This window comes from Colias philodice, chromosome 18 (genome assembly GCF_061535455.1).
Source record: "Colias philodice isolate Cphi_HAF_F1 chromosome 18, ilColPhil1 Martin Lab GWU primary, whole genome shotgun sequence".
Classification (NCBI taxonomy): domain Eukaryota; kingdom Metazoa; phylum Arthropoda; class Insecta; order Lepidoptera; family Pieridae; genus Colias; species Colias philodice.
Window position 1 is genome coordinate 2,007,791 of NC_143103.1, and position 13,370 is coordinate 2,021,160.

A 13,370-nucleotide genomic window follows, 5' to 3' on the forward strand; every position below is an offset into this window, starting at 1 on the left:
CGATGTTCGATGTTCGATGTTCGATGTTCGATGTTCGATGTTCGATGTTCGATGTTCGATGTTCGATGTTCGATGTTCGATGTTCGATGTTCGATGTTCGATGTTCGATGTTCGATGTTCGATGTTCGATGTTCGATGTTCGTTGTTCGTTGTTCGTTGTTCGTTGTTCGTTGTTCGTTGTTCGTTGTTCGTTGTTCGTTGTTCGTTGTTCGTTGTTCGTTGTTCGTTGTTCGTTGTTCGTTGTTCGTTGTTCGTTGTTCGTTGTTCGTTGTTCGTTGTTCGTTGTTCGTTGTTCGTTGTTCGTTGTTCGTTGTTCGTTGTTCGTTGTTCGTTGTTCGTTGTTCGTTGTTCGTTGTTCGTTGTTCGTTGTTCGTTGTTCGTTGTTCGTTGTTCGTTGTTCGTTGTTCGTTGTTCGTTGTTCGTTGTTCGTTGTTCGTGTTCGTGTTCGTGTTCGTGTTCGTGTTCGTGTTCGTGTTCGTGTTCGTGTTCGTGAATTTGGATTTGAATTTGTATTTGAATTTGAACTTGAATTTGAGTTTGAATTTGAATTTGAATTTGAATAAAAATTTGAATTTGAATTTGAGTTTGAATTTGAATTTGAATTTGATTGTGTTCGTGTTCGTGTTCGTGTTCGTGTTCGTGTTCGTGGTCGTGTTCGTGTTCGTGAATTTGGATTTGAATTTGTATTTGAATTTGAACTTGATTGAATTTGAATTTGAATTTGAATAAAAATTTGAATTTGAGTTTGAATTTGAATTTGAATTTGATTGTGTTCGTGTTCGTGTTCGTGTTCGTGTTCGTGTTCGTGGTCGTGTTCGTGTTCGTGTTCGTGAATTTGGATTTGAATTTGTATTTGAATTTGAATAAAAATTTGAGTTTGAATTTGAATTTTAATTTGATTGTGTTCGTGTTCGTGTTCGTATTCGTGTTCGTGTTCGTGTTCGTGTTCGATGTTCGATGTTCGATGTTCGATGTTCGATGTTCGTTGTTCGTTGTTCGTTGTTCGTTGTTCGTTGTTCGTTGTTCGTTGTTCGTTGTTCGTTGTTCGTTGTTCGTTGTTCGTTGTTCGTTGTTCGTTGTTCGTTGTTCGTTGTTCGTTGTTCGTTGTTCGTTGTTCGTTGTTCGTTGTTCGTTGTTCGTTGTTCGTTGTTCGTTGTTCGTTGTTCGTTGTTCGTTGTTCGTTGTTCGTTGTTCGTTGTTCGTTGTTCGTTGTTCGTTGTTCGTTGCTCGTTGCTCGTTGTTCGTTGTTCGTTGTTCGTTGTTCGTTGTTCGTTGTTCGTTGTTCGTTGTTCGTTGTTCGTTGTTCGTTGTTCGTTGTTCGTTGTTCGTTGTTCGTTGTTCGTTGTTCGTTGTTCGTTGTTCGTTGTTCGTTGTTCGTTGTTCGTTGTTCGTTGTTCGTTGTTCGTTGTTCGTTGTTCGTTGTTCGTTGTTCGTTGTTCGTTGTTCGTTGTTCGTTGTTCGTTGTTCGTTGTTCGTTGTTCGTTGTTCGTTGTTCGTTGTTCGTTGTTCGTTGTTCCAATTTGTTCGATGTTCGATGTTCGATGTTCGATGTTCGATGTTCGATGTTCGATGTTCGATGTTCGATGTTCGATGTTCGTTGTTCGTTGTTCGTTGTTCGTTGTTCGTTGTTCGTTGTTCGTTGTTCGTTGTTCGTTGTTCGTTGTTCGTTGTTCGTTGTTCGTTGTTCGTTGTTCGTTGTTCGTTGTTCGTTGTTCGTTGTTCGTTGTTCGTTGTTCGTTGTTCGTTGTTCGTTGTTCGTTGTTCGTTGTTCGTTGTTCGTTGTTCGTTGTTCGTTGTTCGTTGTTCGTTGTTCGTTGTTCGTTGTTCGTTGTTCGTTGTTCGTTGTTCGTTGTTCGTTGTTCGTTGTTCGTTGTTCGTTGTTCGTTGTTCGTTGTTCGTTGTTCGTTGTTCGTTGTTCGTTGTTCGTTGTTCGTTGTTCGTTGTTCGTTGTTCGTTGTTCGTTGTTCGTTGTTCGTTGTTCGTTGTTCGTTGTTCGTTGTTCGTTGTTCGTTGTTCGTTGTTCGTTGTTCGTTGTTCGTTGTTCGTTGTTCGTTGTTCGTTGTTCGTTGTTCGTTGTTCGTTGTTCGTTGTTCGTTGTTCGTTGTTCGTTGTTCGTTGTTCCAATTTGTTCGATGTTCGATGTTCGATGTTCGATGTTCGATGTTCGATGTTCGATGTTCGATGTTCGATGTTCGATGTTCGATGTTCGATGTTCGATGTTCGATGTTCGATGTTCGATGTTCGATGTTCGATGTTCGATGTTCGTGTTCGTGTTCGTGTTCGTGTTCGTGTTAACTGCTTCACCATTTTAAAGATTTTTTTTAATCACTAGCTGTGAAGCAGAACGCTCCTTCTCCAAGATGTCATATGTAGAAAATAATTAATATAGGACAACAATCGATAATCGGCTAAATAATTTATCACTTCTTTCCATAAATTGTGATCTTACAAAAGACTTGCAATGTGATGACCAAATAAAAGAATTTGCAGCACAAAAATGCAGAAAGGTTGATTTCTAAATTACTTAGCTAAATTATTATTTAAATAACATAACTGTCTCATACATAATCTGTCAGATTCTTTTACTAATTTATAATCAATTAAATAACATTATTTTATTATATTTTTATTATCTCTATATTATGTATAAAAAAATACGTGTCACTTTGTTTGTCCGCGATAGACTCCTGAACTAATGAAACGATTTAAAATAAAATTTGATTATGTTAAAATAACAAAATTGCGAAAGTAAGTATGAAACTAATATGAACATTTCCATAAAAAAGGGCCCCTGGGTAGTTACAGCCCAGGGCCCCAAGAGTTCACGGTCCGGCCCTGTATGACTTTCTTCATATTTTAATTAAACGAACGAGCAAACGAATTATGAAGTTGTTAACTGCGAATAATAAAATTTTCGCCAGCGGCCGCCATCTCCACACATAAACACAGCGCTTGCAGCGCCTCTACCAATGATTAATGTAACTACTTTACGATATGATCAAATAATTGAAGTAAAACTTCTTTAGGCGCGACTAGGGAGTAACTCAGATTTATTTTCTGACGGAAGTAACGCTTACTATAGTCTGCGTAGTTTCCGCCATTTAAAAATAATAATTCTGATTGGTTGTAAGTATATGTCATATACTACACGCTTCTTGACTTATACGCCAGCTAGTGGCAAATATCATAATCAATTAGGATTATTTATTTTCAAATTTTCAAACGGATCAATTGTGAATAGCAAAGTGAATGAAAAATTCAACAGTTTTAAAAACATTATTTTAAATTGCAAAATTTTTTGAAAATCTCTAAATATACTTGTTTATTTATTACTTTTAAAATAAGTAAATTAAAAATAAAAATAAACATGTTGCGGATTATAATCAATCTATTTTAAATATTGCTGAAGACAAAGTAGTATCCATAGCAACAGATATGTATATAGGTTGTCATTCAGTTGAACAAGAAGCATATGTACGCCAACAATTTCATAAAATGTCAGTTATTGATACAGGAGGATCGCCTTATGAAATCATAATAGTTCTTAACAAATTTTACATTATTACAACCAATATTGATGTATCTGATGGCTTAGCCAACGGTTGTGTTGGAAAGTTAGTGTATATTGAACGTGATGACAGTGATAACATCATACGCTTATGGCTTGAGTTTCCTGGTAAGATAGGAGAGAAAATTAGGAAAAAAGCTGCCCATCATATTCAAACTCTAAACATTAGTAGAACAGCAGTCCCAATTTTACGAAGATCGTCATCTGTACCAATGAATAGAAATAAGACAATATTTGCAAAGAGAAATCACTTTCCATTAGTATCTGCTTGTGCGCTTACAATACATAAGTCTCAAGGTGGTACTTTTGATCAAAGCGTTTATGAATACAATAAAAGTCACAGTCAGCAGCTGTTATATGTAGCATTATCACGAGTAACTGATATAAATGGATTGTTCATTGTCTCAAACACCGATGACAACAAATTTTATCATGGAAGAAAGCGTCCAGGGGGAATAGTTGATTTACAGTGTGAATTTGAAAGACTTTCAAATTCTCGCCTAATAACACAACAGGAAGAATTATATAACCTTGTAAATGAGAGTAACATTACACTATTTTCCTTCAACTGCCAAAGTTTACGTGCTCATGTTTCTGATCTGAATGATAAAGTATTAAAAAGGTCCACATTGCTGTTATTTTCCGAAACTTGGATGAAAAATGACGAACAAATTCTTATTGAAAATTTTTATTGCGTTACCCAATACAAACGACCCAACTCAACTGCTGGTGGAGTAGCTGTATATCATTCATCTACAGATACACTGAACAATGTAACACCAATTCAAAATATTTCACCAACTATATTATCACAAATTTCCGATGAGGTTTCACAAATTGGTGACATCGCCTTGGTTCGATGTGTTAATACGAATGACCAACCTGTGATTATCGTTGTTATTTATATTTCTACAAATACTAGCCTGACAAATATCATAAAATTTATTCATCAGCAATTACTTCACTTCACAATTGAAGGTTCTCGACTTTTAAATAGTAATTATCATGAATTACCGATGATTCTAACTGGAGATTTTAATGTTAATTTTCGCTCTCAGGAATCTCAGCCGTTAATTGATTTTTTAGAAGAAAAATTTGATTTATCTATGAATACTTCTCGACTTCATTCAACAACGCGTTTCGGTACAACGATAGATGCTGTATTTTCAAGAAAAGTAGCAAATTTAGAGAGTAAAATTTATGTTTCACATTATAGTTACCACAAACCTATAATTTCGTACGTAAGAAATTATGATGACATTCAATTACCTGTTTCGAATGAATAATATTAATATAACATTTAAATAATCTTTGTAAAGCACATGAATAATAAATATAATTAAATTATAATATAATATTTATTTATTTAAGTTAATATTTAATCATTTCAGTGATATATGTCGTCAACGCCAAAGAAGTTTTACTTCAATCGCGCGTAAAGGTTACACGCACACACTTTTTTATTTTGATCATTTCGTGAAAGAACCGCGCGTTTAGTTGCCCATATCGAGAAACGATTTCTTATCATTGATCTGCTCAAACCACATCATGTTGTGGCCAATAGACAATTAACCATTTCATGAAATGCGTTATGCGACCATTTCGTGTAATGATTAATCATTTCATGAAATGAGCAAATCTACGATATGGCCACGGCATATAATAGTATATTAAATAACCAAATAGTTTCAATAAATAAGATTTATTTTCTATAAGTTGAAAATCAACATGCAAACATCCTTTTACATGTTAGCAAAAGTTATTGAAGTAGGTATGCGATTTTTCATCAATTTGTTTTTCGAAAACTACAGATTTTTTTTTTCAAATTATCGCCTATTTTTTTTATCGGGGTTTGGGGGCCCTTTTAACCTATATGTATTTATTTAATATCGTCTGCCCATCAAGCACGGGCTGTATCACATAAATGGAGACTGGAATTTTTTTTAAATTGTGTTTTTCTTTTGCCGCTATAATCGGAAATAACAAAAATGGAGGTTAAAAAATAACGGTTGGATTGGGTGGGTGACCTTTTTTTTGATTATTTGAAGGGAACCACTGATTTATCGCTTTTTTTTTAAACTATACATAGAAGACTAAGAGTTTATAGATCCTTCTATATCATAGATGAGTAAAGGAGATAGTAGCCTGTAGCAGGTCGAACTTCACCCATCTAATGACCAGATGAGCTATTTTTTATCAAATTGGTTTCATTTATAAACACTCAGTATGTCTGTCGTAAGTATTCATGGCTATTTTCTATGAAATTAATTTGAATAAATTAGTCTGGATTTAGTTTTAAGCTATTGCATAGCTTCTATCGCGGGCCTTGAGCGCGGGGACCGAATCGAGAAATTCCGTAACGAAAAAACCTCCCCACTCCGACGGACACGGAGGTGTGGCTTGAAGGCATGCAATAGCTTTACCGCGGCAGTCCCCGAGTGCCACACGTCTTTTTTTAATAAAGAGAATATACGTTGGTAGAATATTGAAAATGACAATTGAACAAACATATTATGTTAATTTGCGACTAAACATGATTGCGTGCAAAATACTATTGTTTCAATTTTCCACCAATTTTCATGGCAAGATTTGGATCATTTAGGTCATTATGTACGGTTAGCACCATAGTAAAGAAAACACAAAGATAATAATTTTATAATTTATTTCACATTTCTCCAGGCCCATATCACCTGATAACATTTTGGAGGCACACGAGAAGCGGGTCATCGATCGAATAAGTGACCACAGCCGCCCATGAGTTCCACAACACCATTAAATTACATTGTTTAAACAAACATACTTCATTCATTACAAAAATAAGACACAAGTCCACCTACTAATAAATATTTAATCTGTAATCCTTGGAATGAATATTCAATATACACAATGCATTTCGTTGTTTCGTTTTATGAAAAAACGCCATCAAATTCCGAACGACCACAGATTAAATTGAAAAGAAAAAGATAAAACTTAAAAGCTAATCTGGCACATCGCACACTTTGTACAAGTATCACACCCGCCTGTATCGCACCAGCGAGAACTTACATACTATCTATAAATATATCAAATATTCTTAACATAAGAATAACTAAAGGACGCTTTATATAACATTCACTGGAAATAAACCCACCGTACCAACTATGTTTTTACGGTTATATTTTTTTTTTACCGCTCAAAAATCTGTCAAATGGGTTCGTCCTTAATTTATGTACTGTAATTCTAAAATACAGTGATTGTTTTTGTACTTTTTGATTCCACCATTTGACAAATACTAGAGCGGTTTAATTTTTTTCAAGAAGCTTATATCTAATACACTGGAGATTTCAGTATGAACATACAGGCGTCATTCAAGGTCATATTTTCTTGTTACAAGTTAATGTTCAAGCTGAAATCTCCAGCGTATTAGATATAAGCTTCTTGATTTTTTTTCAAATAAAATCATAATATTACCTCTCTAGAAACAATGATTTGTATATAAATTTATCATCGTAACCAAATGTCACCATCAAAACTGTTCGATAAAAATACTTAAACTACAAAATAAAGCGACACTCAGATCCTATATTGACTGTTCGCGGTATTTTTTACATTTTTAAATGACACTTGTGTATGGTAACAGATTACTGAGGTATTTTATTGTATATAATACTGTTCCACTGCCCATATATCTATTTTAAATACATAACATTTATATGTACACATATTATGTAGTAGGAATAATAGATATTTTTTACGTCATATAACATTTATAATCCATTAAAAATATAGTATCTGAATACAAGGACATATATATCATACACGTGGAACAGCTGTAAAAATAGTTCATCTTTAAATAAATCTATGAATCGTTATGTAAATATCAGGAGATCTATCAGAAATATAGATAGGGAAATGAAAACCACTATGTGATTTCAATGCCAGTTTAAAAATTGATAGAAACCGGCTTTCACCGCCGAAAACAACTTGTATTCTTCCTGACTTCACGGTCGAAGAGAGAATGCAAGGAAAATTAAAAATAAATGCTTACAACATAATGTTAACTAGATTGTTGTTTTGTAACGAAAAAAAAACGCGACAATTACAAACCGAAACAATATTCAGCAAGCGATAACAAAAATTTAAAACTAGCCATATTGGATTCTTTCTCCGACCTCATTTAATCTCATATCCTCACCGCAAGTAAAACTACGTATATTTTTAATATTATACAAAAATAGTAACAAGTTTTGTACTAAATCCGTCCATTTTGTACATTAACGGCGCGGGGACGCGATATCTATTTTCCCGCCAAATATAACCTAAAAAGCTTAGATTATGGATTGGTCTCCGCGCGCGCGCTATGACTAGATACCGCCGGCGTACTCGAAAAATGCGGCAACTAATAGTACGCCGAATTCGGCGTACCCAAGCCAGTCGTGTCACAAGCATTGTGTGGAGAGGGCGTACCGATAGTTTCTAAAGATTTTGGACAAAACCTGAAGTAAAATGCCCGTTTGTGCCATAAAACTGTTTAAAAAAATACAACAAATAATAAGAAAGACACTGGGATCACGTACCATTAGGAATAATCGTATTATTCGATATTTCACCTGTACTTTGAAAATGTTGTTTACGAAAATACGACGCCATTTAGTGTTGCCGTACTGCATATCCCAAAAACACTTTTAATTTGAACTTATTTTATTCATAATGTTTTTTTTTTCAATACTATTACTAACGCATATATATAAAAAAATGATAATAACAATAATTTATTTCTGTTTAACCTTAAACAAGGTGACTGACTAATATATATGTTATTTTTTTATTACAGCTTTTTTACTTTTAAACAACCTTTGTGATAGTATAGTGGCATCGCAAGTGGATTTGAGTCGCATGTTCATGGGTTCGATTCCCGGCAAGGCCAAAATGAAATAAAAATATTTTTCAAACTTCTTTCCAAGATAGCCCATTTCGCATTTATGTAGCTGGCAGTACAATTCTTCACACACACAGCACACTAGCGTACTTACAAATTGCCTTACACACACTACAGAACTGAGTTGCCACACTCACGGAGCTATTGTTTTTAGGTGGAGCGGTATCTAGTCGTAGCGCGCGCGCGGAGACCAATCCTTAATCTAAGCTAGAAAGTATTTTTTTTTTACAATTTTGATCGTGTCTTCACAGCCATTATATCAGACTCAAGTCTGTAACATAAATTCACGTCCGCACCGAACATAATCCATTGTTTTTCATTGAAACTAATTATCAATTAAAACATAAACAAGGTTTTTTTATACATATAACTACAACTATTTATTCATAAATCATAAAAATAAAATGTGATGTTTGCATTAATATACTAATTGCATGATCATTATTGTTTATGTTATTGATAAAAATACACAAGTGATGGACTATAATAATGAAAAAGATACTGTTTTAAAAGTTTAACAAAACCAATGTGATAAATGCAATAATATTTCATTAACTATATCGCGTCTCCGCATTCCACAACACAAATTTATACAGAAAGAAGCTTCTAGATCCTTCTTTATAACTTTTATGTTTCATGTCAAAGTTTTAATAAAGGAAAAGTCAAAACATTAAATATAATTTGTAGATTCAAAAATCATCAGTATTAAATTATTGAAACAAAAAGCTTAAAAGTTATAAAGTAGTGACCTGACGCACACATTTATTCTGAATTTTTAACATGGGCAGAAAATGTAAACGAAAAAAAATATATCTGTAATTCATCTTTTTTTTTCCATATCCCATTAAGTATACAGATAATAAATAAACAAATGGGAACTATTATAAAAGGTGTCACATCTTCAAATTAAGTGATAGAGTTCAGTTAGTTTGTTCATTTACATTTTCAGCCATTGTTAATTACCTTATATTCTACTCAAAACTGTAAACAATACTTAACATTATTTACCGTCTCCCGACCTATGTATACACATTCAAAGTCTAAAAATTTTTACACCATCAGCCGCGGACCGAGACAGACTTTAGACAAAGTATTTTTACATTTTTGCCCCCACCCCCCACCCCAGAACAAAACTTTAACACTTTAAGCCATAGTTCACACTCTTTCCTACGAGCTGTAGAAATGCAAGTCTTAAATCTTGTACACAACCTTTATAACACAATCCCATTATAGTCTACCATCTTGTTTCCGCTGACACATATTTTTAAAAGTGTGGGTTGGAGGCTGAATCACAGTGTTCAGGCAAATAATCTTCACTTTGTTGTCAACCCAACAGCTTCACAGCACGCTGACAACTCATTGCAACATAATATAAAGACTGGACCTATATTCTGTAAAAACCAAAGTGACTTGCTTCAAGACGGGAACATGTCTGGGTTCGGGCACATAACCTTCCAGTATGAGTTAAGGGCTTGCAGACCGTGCACGGCACACGATAATGTCCCACATATATACATTATATTATGTTCCCTAGCATTGTTCATCCACAAATTCACATTTCTGCAGAAAGAGTTAATCCGCAAACGCTGCGAAATGCTCTATGAAGCCGATTCTTGCATTTCTCCGCTCTAAACCTGTCCGGATCGCAAAGGGTTTCAGTTACTCTATTCCCGTCGAGCTGTCCCCATCCGTTCAATCCACATCGTGTCTCTCTAACTTTGTCGCTTCCAGTCTACGTCTCACTATCCCCTTAGGTCCACATCTCACTATTCCTATCCCCATCCGGTCCACAAATCACTATATCTTTTTCTTCTATCCCTGTCCACTATTCCCTTAGGTCCACATCTCACTAGTTCTTTCCCCTTCGGTCCACATCTCACTATTCCTACCCCATCCAGTCCACAAATCACTATTTTTTTTCTTCTATCCCCATCCAGTCCACAAATCACTATATTATCTTTTTCTTATATCCCCATCCAGTCCACAAATCACGAGCACCTCTACCGCAGACACGCCTCAAGCATCTCCACGAACAGTTTGTTCATGGGCGCACGTCGGTCCCTGTGCACGGCGGCCCAAAAGCGGCGTACTGCCACATCTGCGAGCCGGAGCGCTGGTAGTACTAGTAGGAGTTGTTGGAGAGCGCCGTTCGCGTTGCACGGCCTGTGTGTGAGATATATGATAATTACATTGAGGTATTATTATAAAGAGGACACCACGAACAAAATCCGTGCGACAAGCGCGGCAACGCGGGGTGGCTATACTCGGATTTTTAATTAGATAAAGTAAACTGACGTTTTCTGTGTTGTCAGTTTTTGATGAAATAAAAATAGCGTTGTCACAAAGTGAATGATTGAAAATTGGGAATGAATGAAATTGAATCGATCGTCTAGTGAATATTTAGTTTGTAACAATATAACATCAAATAAACACAACAATGACAACAAACACAACGTAATTAGTTACAATTAACGAAAAAATTACAAAAACAATAACGTAAACAGCGTAACAATAAAAATAAAAAAATGATTATAATTACACTCTACTAGTAACTTATATCTTATGTAGCTTTATATATTATAATTAGAAATAATGTTATTTTATAGTTTGAAATGATGAACTATTCAGTCATTGTTCATTCATCTGATTGAATGAGAAATTAATTCCTCACTATTACTTTAAATGTGGCAACATTATTTTACAAAGTGACATTAGCTGCTGTCAGTTTACTTTATCTAATTAAAAATCCGAGTATAGTGAGTCATACAATTTGCAAATATTCTGCCTATTATTACTTATAAATTAAAACCAATCAATGTAACAAATAAATATTGTTTATGTTATTAAAAAAATTTGAATAAACTTATTAATTAAAACCAATCAATGTAACAAAAAAATGGTTTGAGACGATTGACTCTAACTCGTGTTAGAAAACAGTGTGTATTTAAAATTTTATTTGCAAATACAGTTGATTTTTTTGGTTTGTGTGAAAGTGACAGACTTTACAGAATGTAGTTTTAATTTATTATGTTAATAAATAGTCCCCTGCATATGCTACAAGGGACCAAAAACACCCATATACATAATGGTTTTAGGTGTTGCCTGAGTGCAGAGACCGCGTCGATGAGCACGACAATTGTAGGTAAGAGACTTAGGAACTGTAAAGTATTATTTCGATTTGGTTATACAGAGTGATTATATTCGTTACCTGAGCGCGCTAACAGCGTCGTTGAGCGCTTGCAGTATGGTGTCGCGGAAGCGGCGCAGCGCCGCGTGCTCGTCGATGCGCGCCTCGCTGTTGGCCAGCGCCAGCGCCTTCAGCAGGTAGCACTCCTCGCGCAGCGCCGCCGCGCGCTCCAGCCGCCGCGACACGCCCGCTATCTGCGCACATACATACACATTAAAAGAAAAAAGAAGAAAAAAAGACGTGTGGCACTCGGGGACTGCCGCGGTAAAGCTATTGCATAGCATGCCTTCAAGCCACACCTCCACGCCCGTCGGAGTGGGGAGCGTGAGGTTTTTCGTTACTAAATTTCTGGATTCGGTCCCCGCGCAAAAGGCCCGCGATTGAAGCTATGCAATGCTTAAAAAAATAATAATCGTATCCTAAGTTTAGGTTTTACCGCTTGCATCATATTAACAATCGTTTCATAAGTTTGAGAATCGGTTTTACCGCTTGCTGTTACTGTCCCTAATAGATTATTATTTAATAAGTAACATAAATTATTTGCCATTTTAATTTACACATAACCTAAAACAAAACATAACCAAAAACTGTGAAACCCGCCATAATATATACTTAAACATCAAAATCTTAAAATGAGGGTAGTTTAAAAAAATTCGATTTTTGAGTTCAAACAAAACAAAAGGTACAACAACCATATTTTATCTACTTGTAACAAATATAACCATACCTGCTGGTACAGATCATGTGCACCCAACTCCCTAGCCTGCGCCTCGTCTATCGCGAGGTCGGCAGCAAAGCGCAGACGCAGCGGCGCGCCGCCCGCCAGCGAGCGGTACGCCAGCATCAGGCTGAGCATCTCCGCCCATGTGCTTTGGAGTAGCCGCATCTATGTACACATGTTTGGTTACTCTAATGCTCCTTGGAGAACTTTGCGAAAGCTACGTGTTCTCTAACGAGTCATATTGCAAGCTAGAGTATCTTCTATTGAAACATACTGCATACCTTATAATTAAATAAAAAAAGACGGGTTGCACTCCGAGAGTGCCGGCAGAAGTGAAAACTTGATTATTAATGTTGAGCATGTTTGATATTTTGGAATGGTATCCGTCTTACGCTTTTTCGATCAGGTCACGTGTCCTGACGCGAGTTTAAGATTTTATACCCATTACAGAAAAAGTGCTTAACGCCGCTAAAGAAGTTTTCACTTCAAAATAATAATTATTACCATCAACACGATAAACCACACATAAAGCAGTATACCTTATGGGTACTTAATTTTTTTTTTATTGTACATAACAGAATACTGTGCGGCTCGTGAGTTGGTAACATCGGAGTATAACACTGAAACTAGACATATACCGTTTTCTCTAACGAATCATGTTGCAAGCTGTAGTTGTTCTATCAAGCTCGCAATCCTATTATTTGGAAGATAATGATAAGCACTGCACATAACTTAAATAAAAAAATATAAAAATTTTAACTTAAAAACAGACACAAAATTTAAAAAGTCCCTGGATAGTAACTAATGCCTACAACTTTAACAAAAACCACTTTAACGGTAAAACATATTGTCCAACTTTAGTCATTCATTAAATTGTATTAAAAAATCATATAAAAGTAAAAACAGAAACGCATTACAAAAAATCCCTAGATACTCCCTAATAACTGCAAGATTAACAAAAAAAAAATGTTCTTAC

General features: G+C 35.3%; 1 protein-coding gene and 1 long non-coding RNA gene across 6 annotated transcripts in view; both read right to left on the bottom strand.

Annotated features, from left to right (window-relative positions):
- Positions 1-6,213: 6,213 nt before the first annotated feature.
- Positions 6,214-10,175, bottom strand: LOC149480254 (uncharacterized). The gene is made up of 2 exons (XR_016316984.1): positions 8,716-10,175; positions 6,214-7,892 (listed from the first exon to the last, which is right to left on the bottom strand). It is a non-coding gene; the product is annotated as an uncharacterized LOC149480254 (long non-coding RNA).
- A 273-nt stretch (positions 10,176-10,448) lies between these two features.
- The window catches only part of ERR (estrogen-related receptor), a 29,439-nt gene continuing 26,517 nt past the window's right edge, over positions 10,449-13,370 (bottom strand). For all 5 annotated transcript variants that reach the window (XM_089706321.1, XM_089706320.1, XM_089706318.1 and 2 more), the window contains 3 exons: positions 12,401-12,559; positions 11,695-11,867; positions 10,449-10,649 (listed from right to left, as the gene is read on the bottom strand). In XM_089706321.1, the coding sequence (XP_089562447.1) occupies positions 10,487-10,649; positions 11,695-11,867; positions 12,401-12,559 (495 nt within the window). In that variant the 3' untranslated portion in view covers positions 10,449-10,486. The remainder of the gene's footprint in view (positions 10,650-11,694; positions 11,868-12,400; positions 12,560-13,370) is intronic.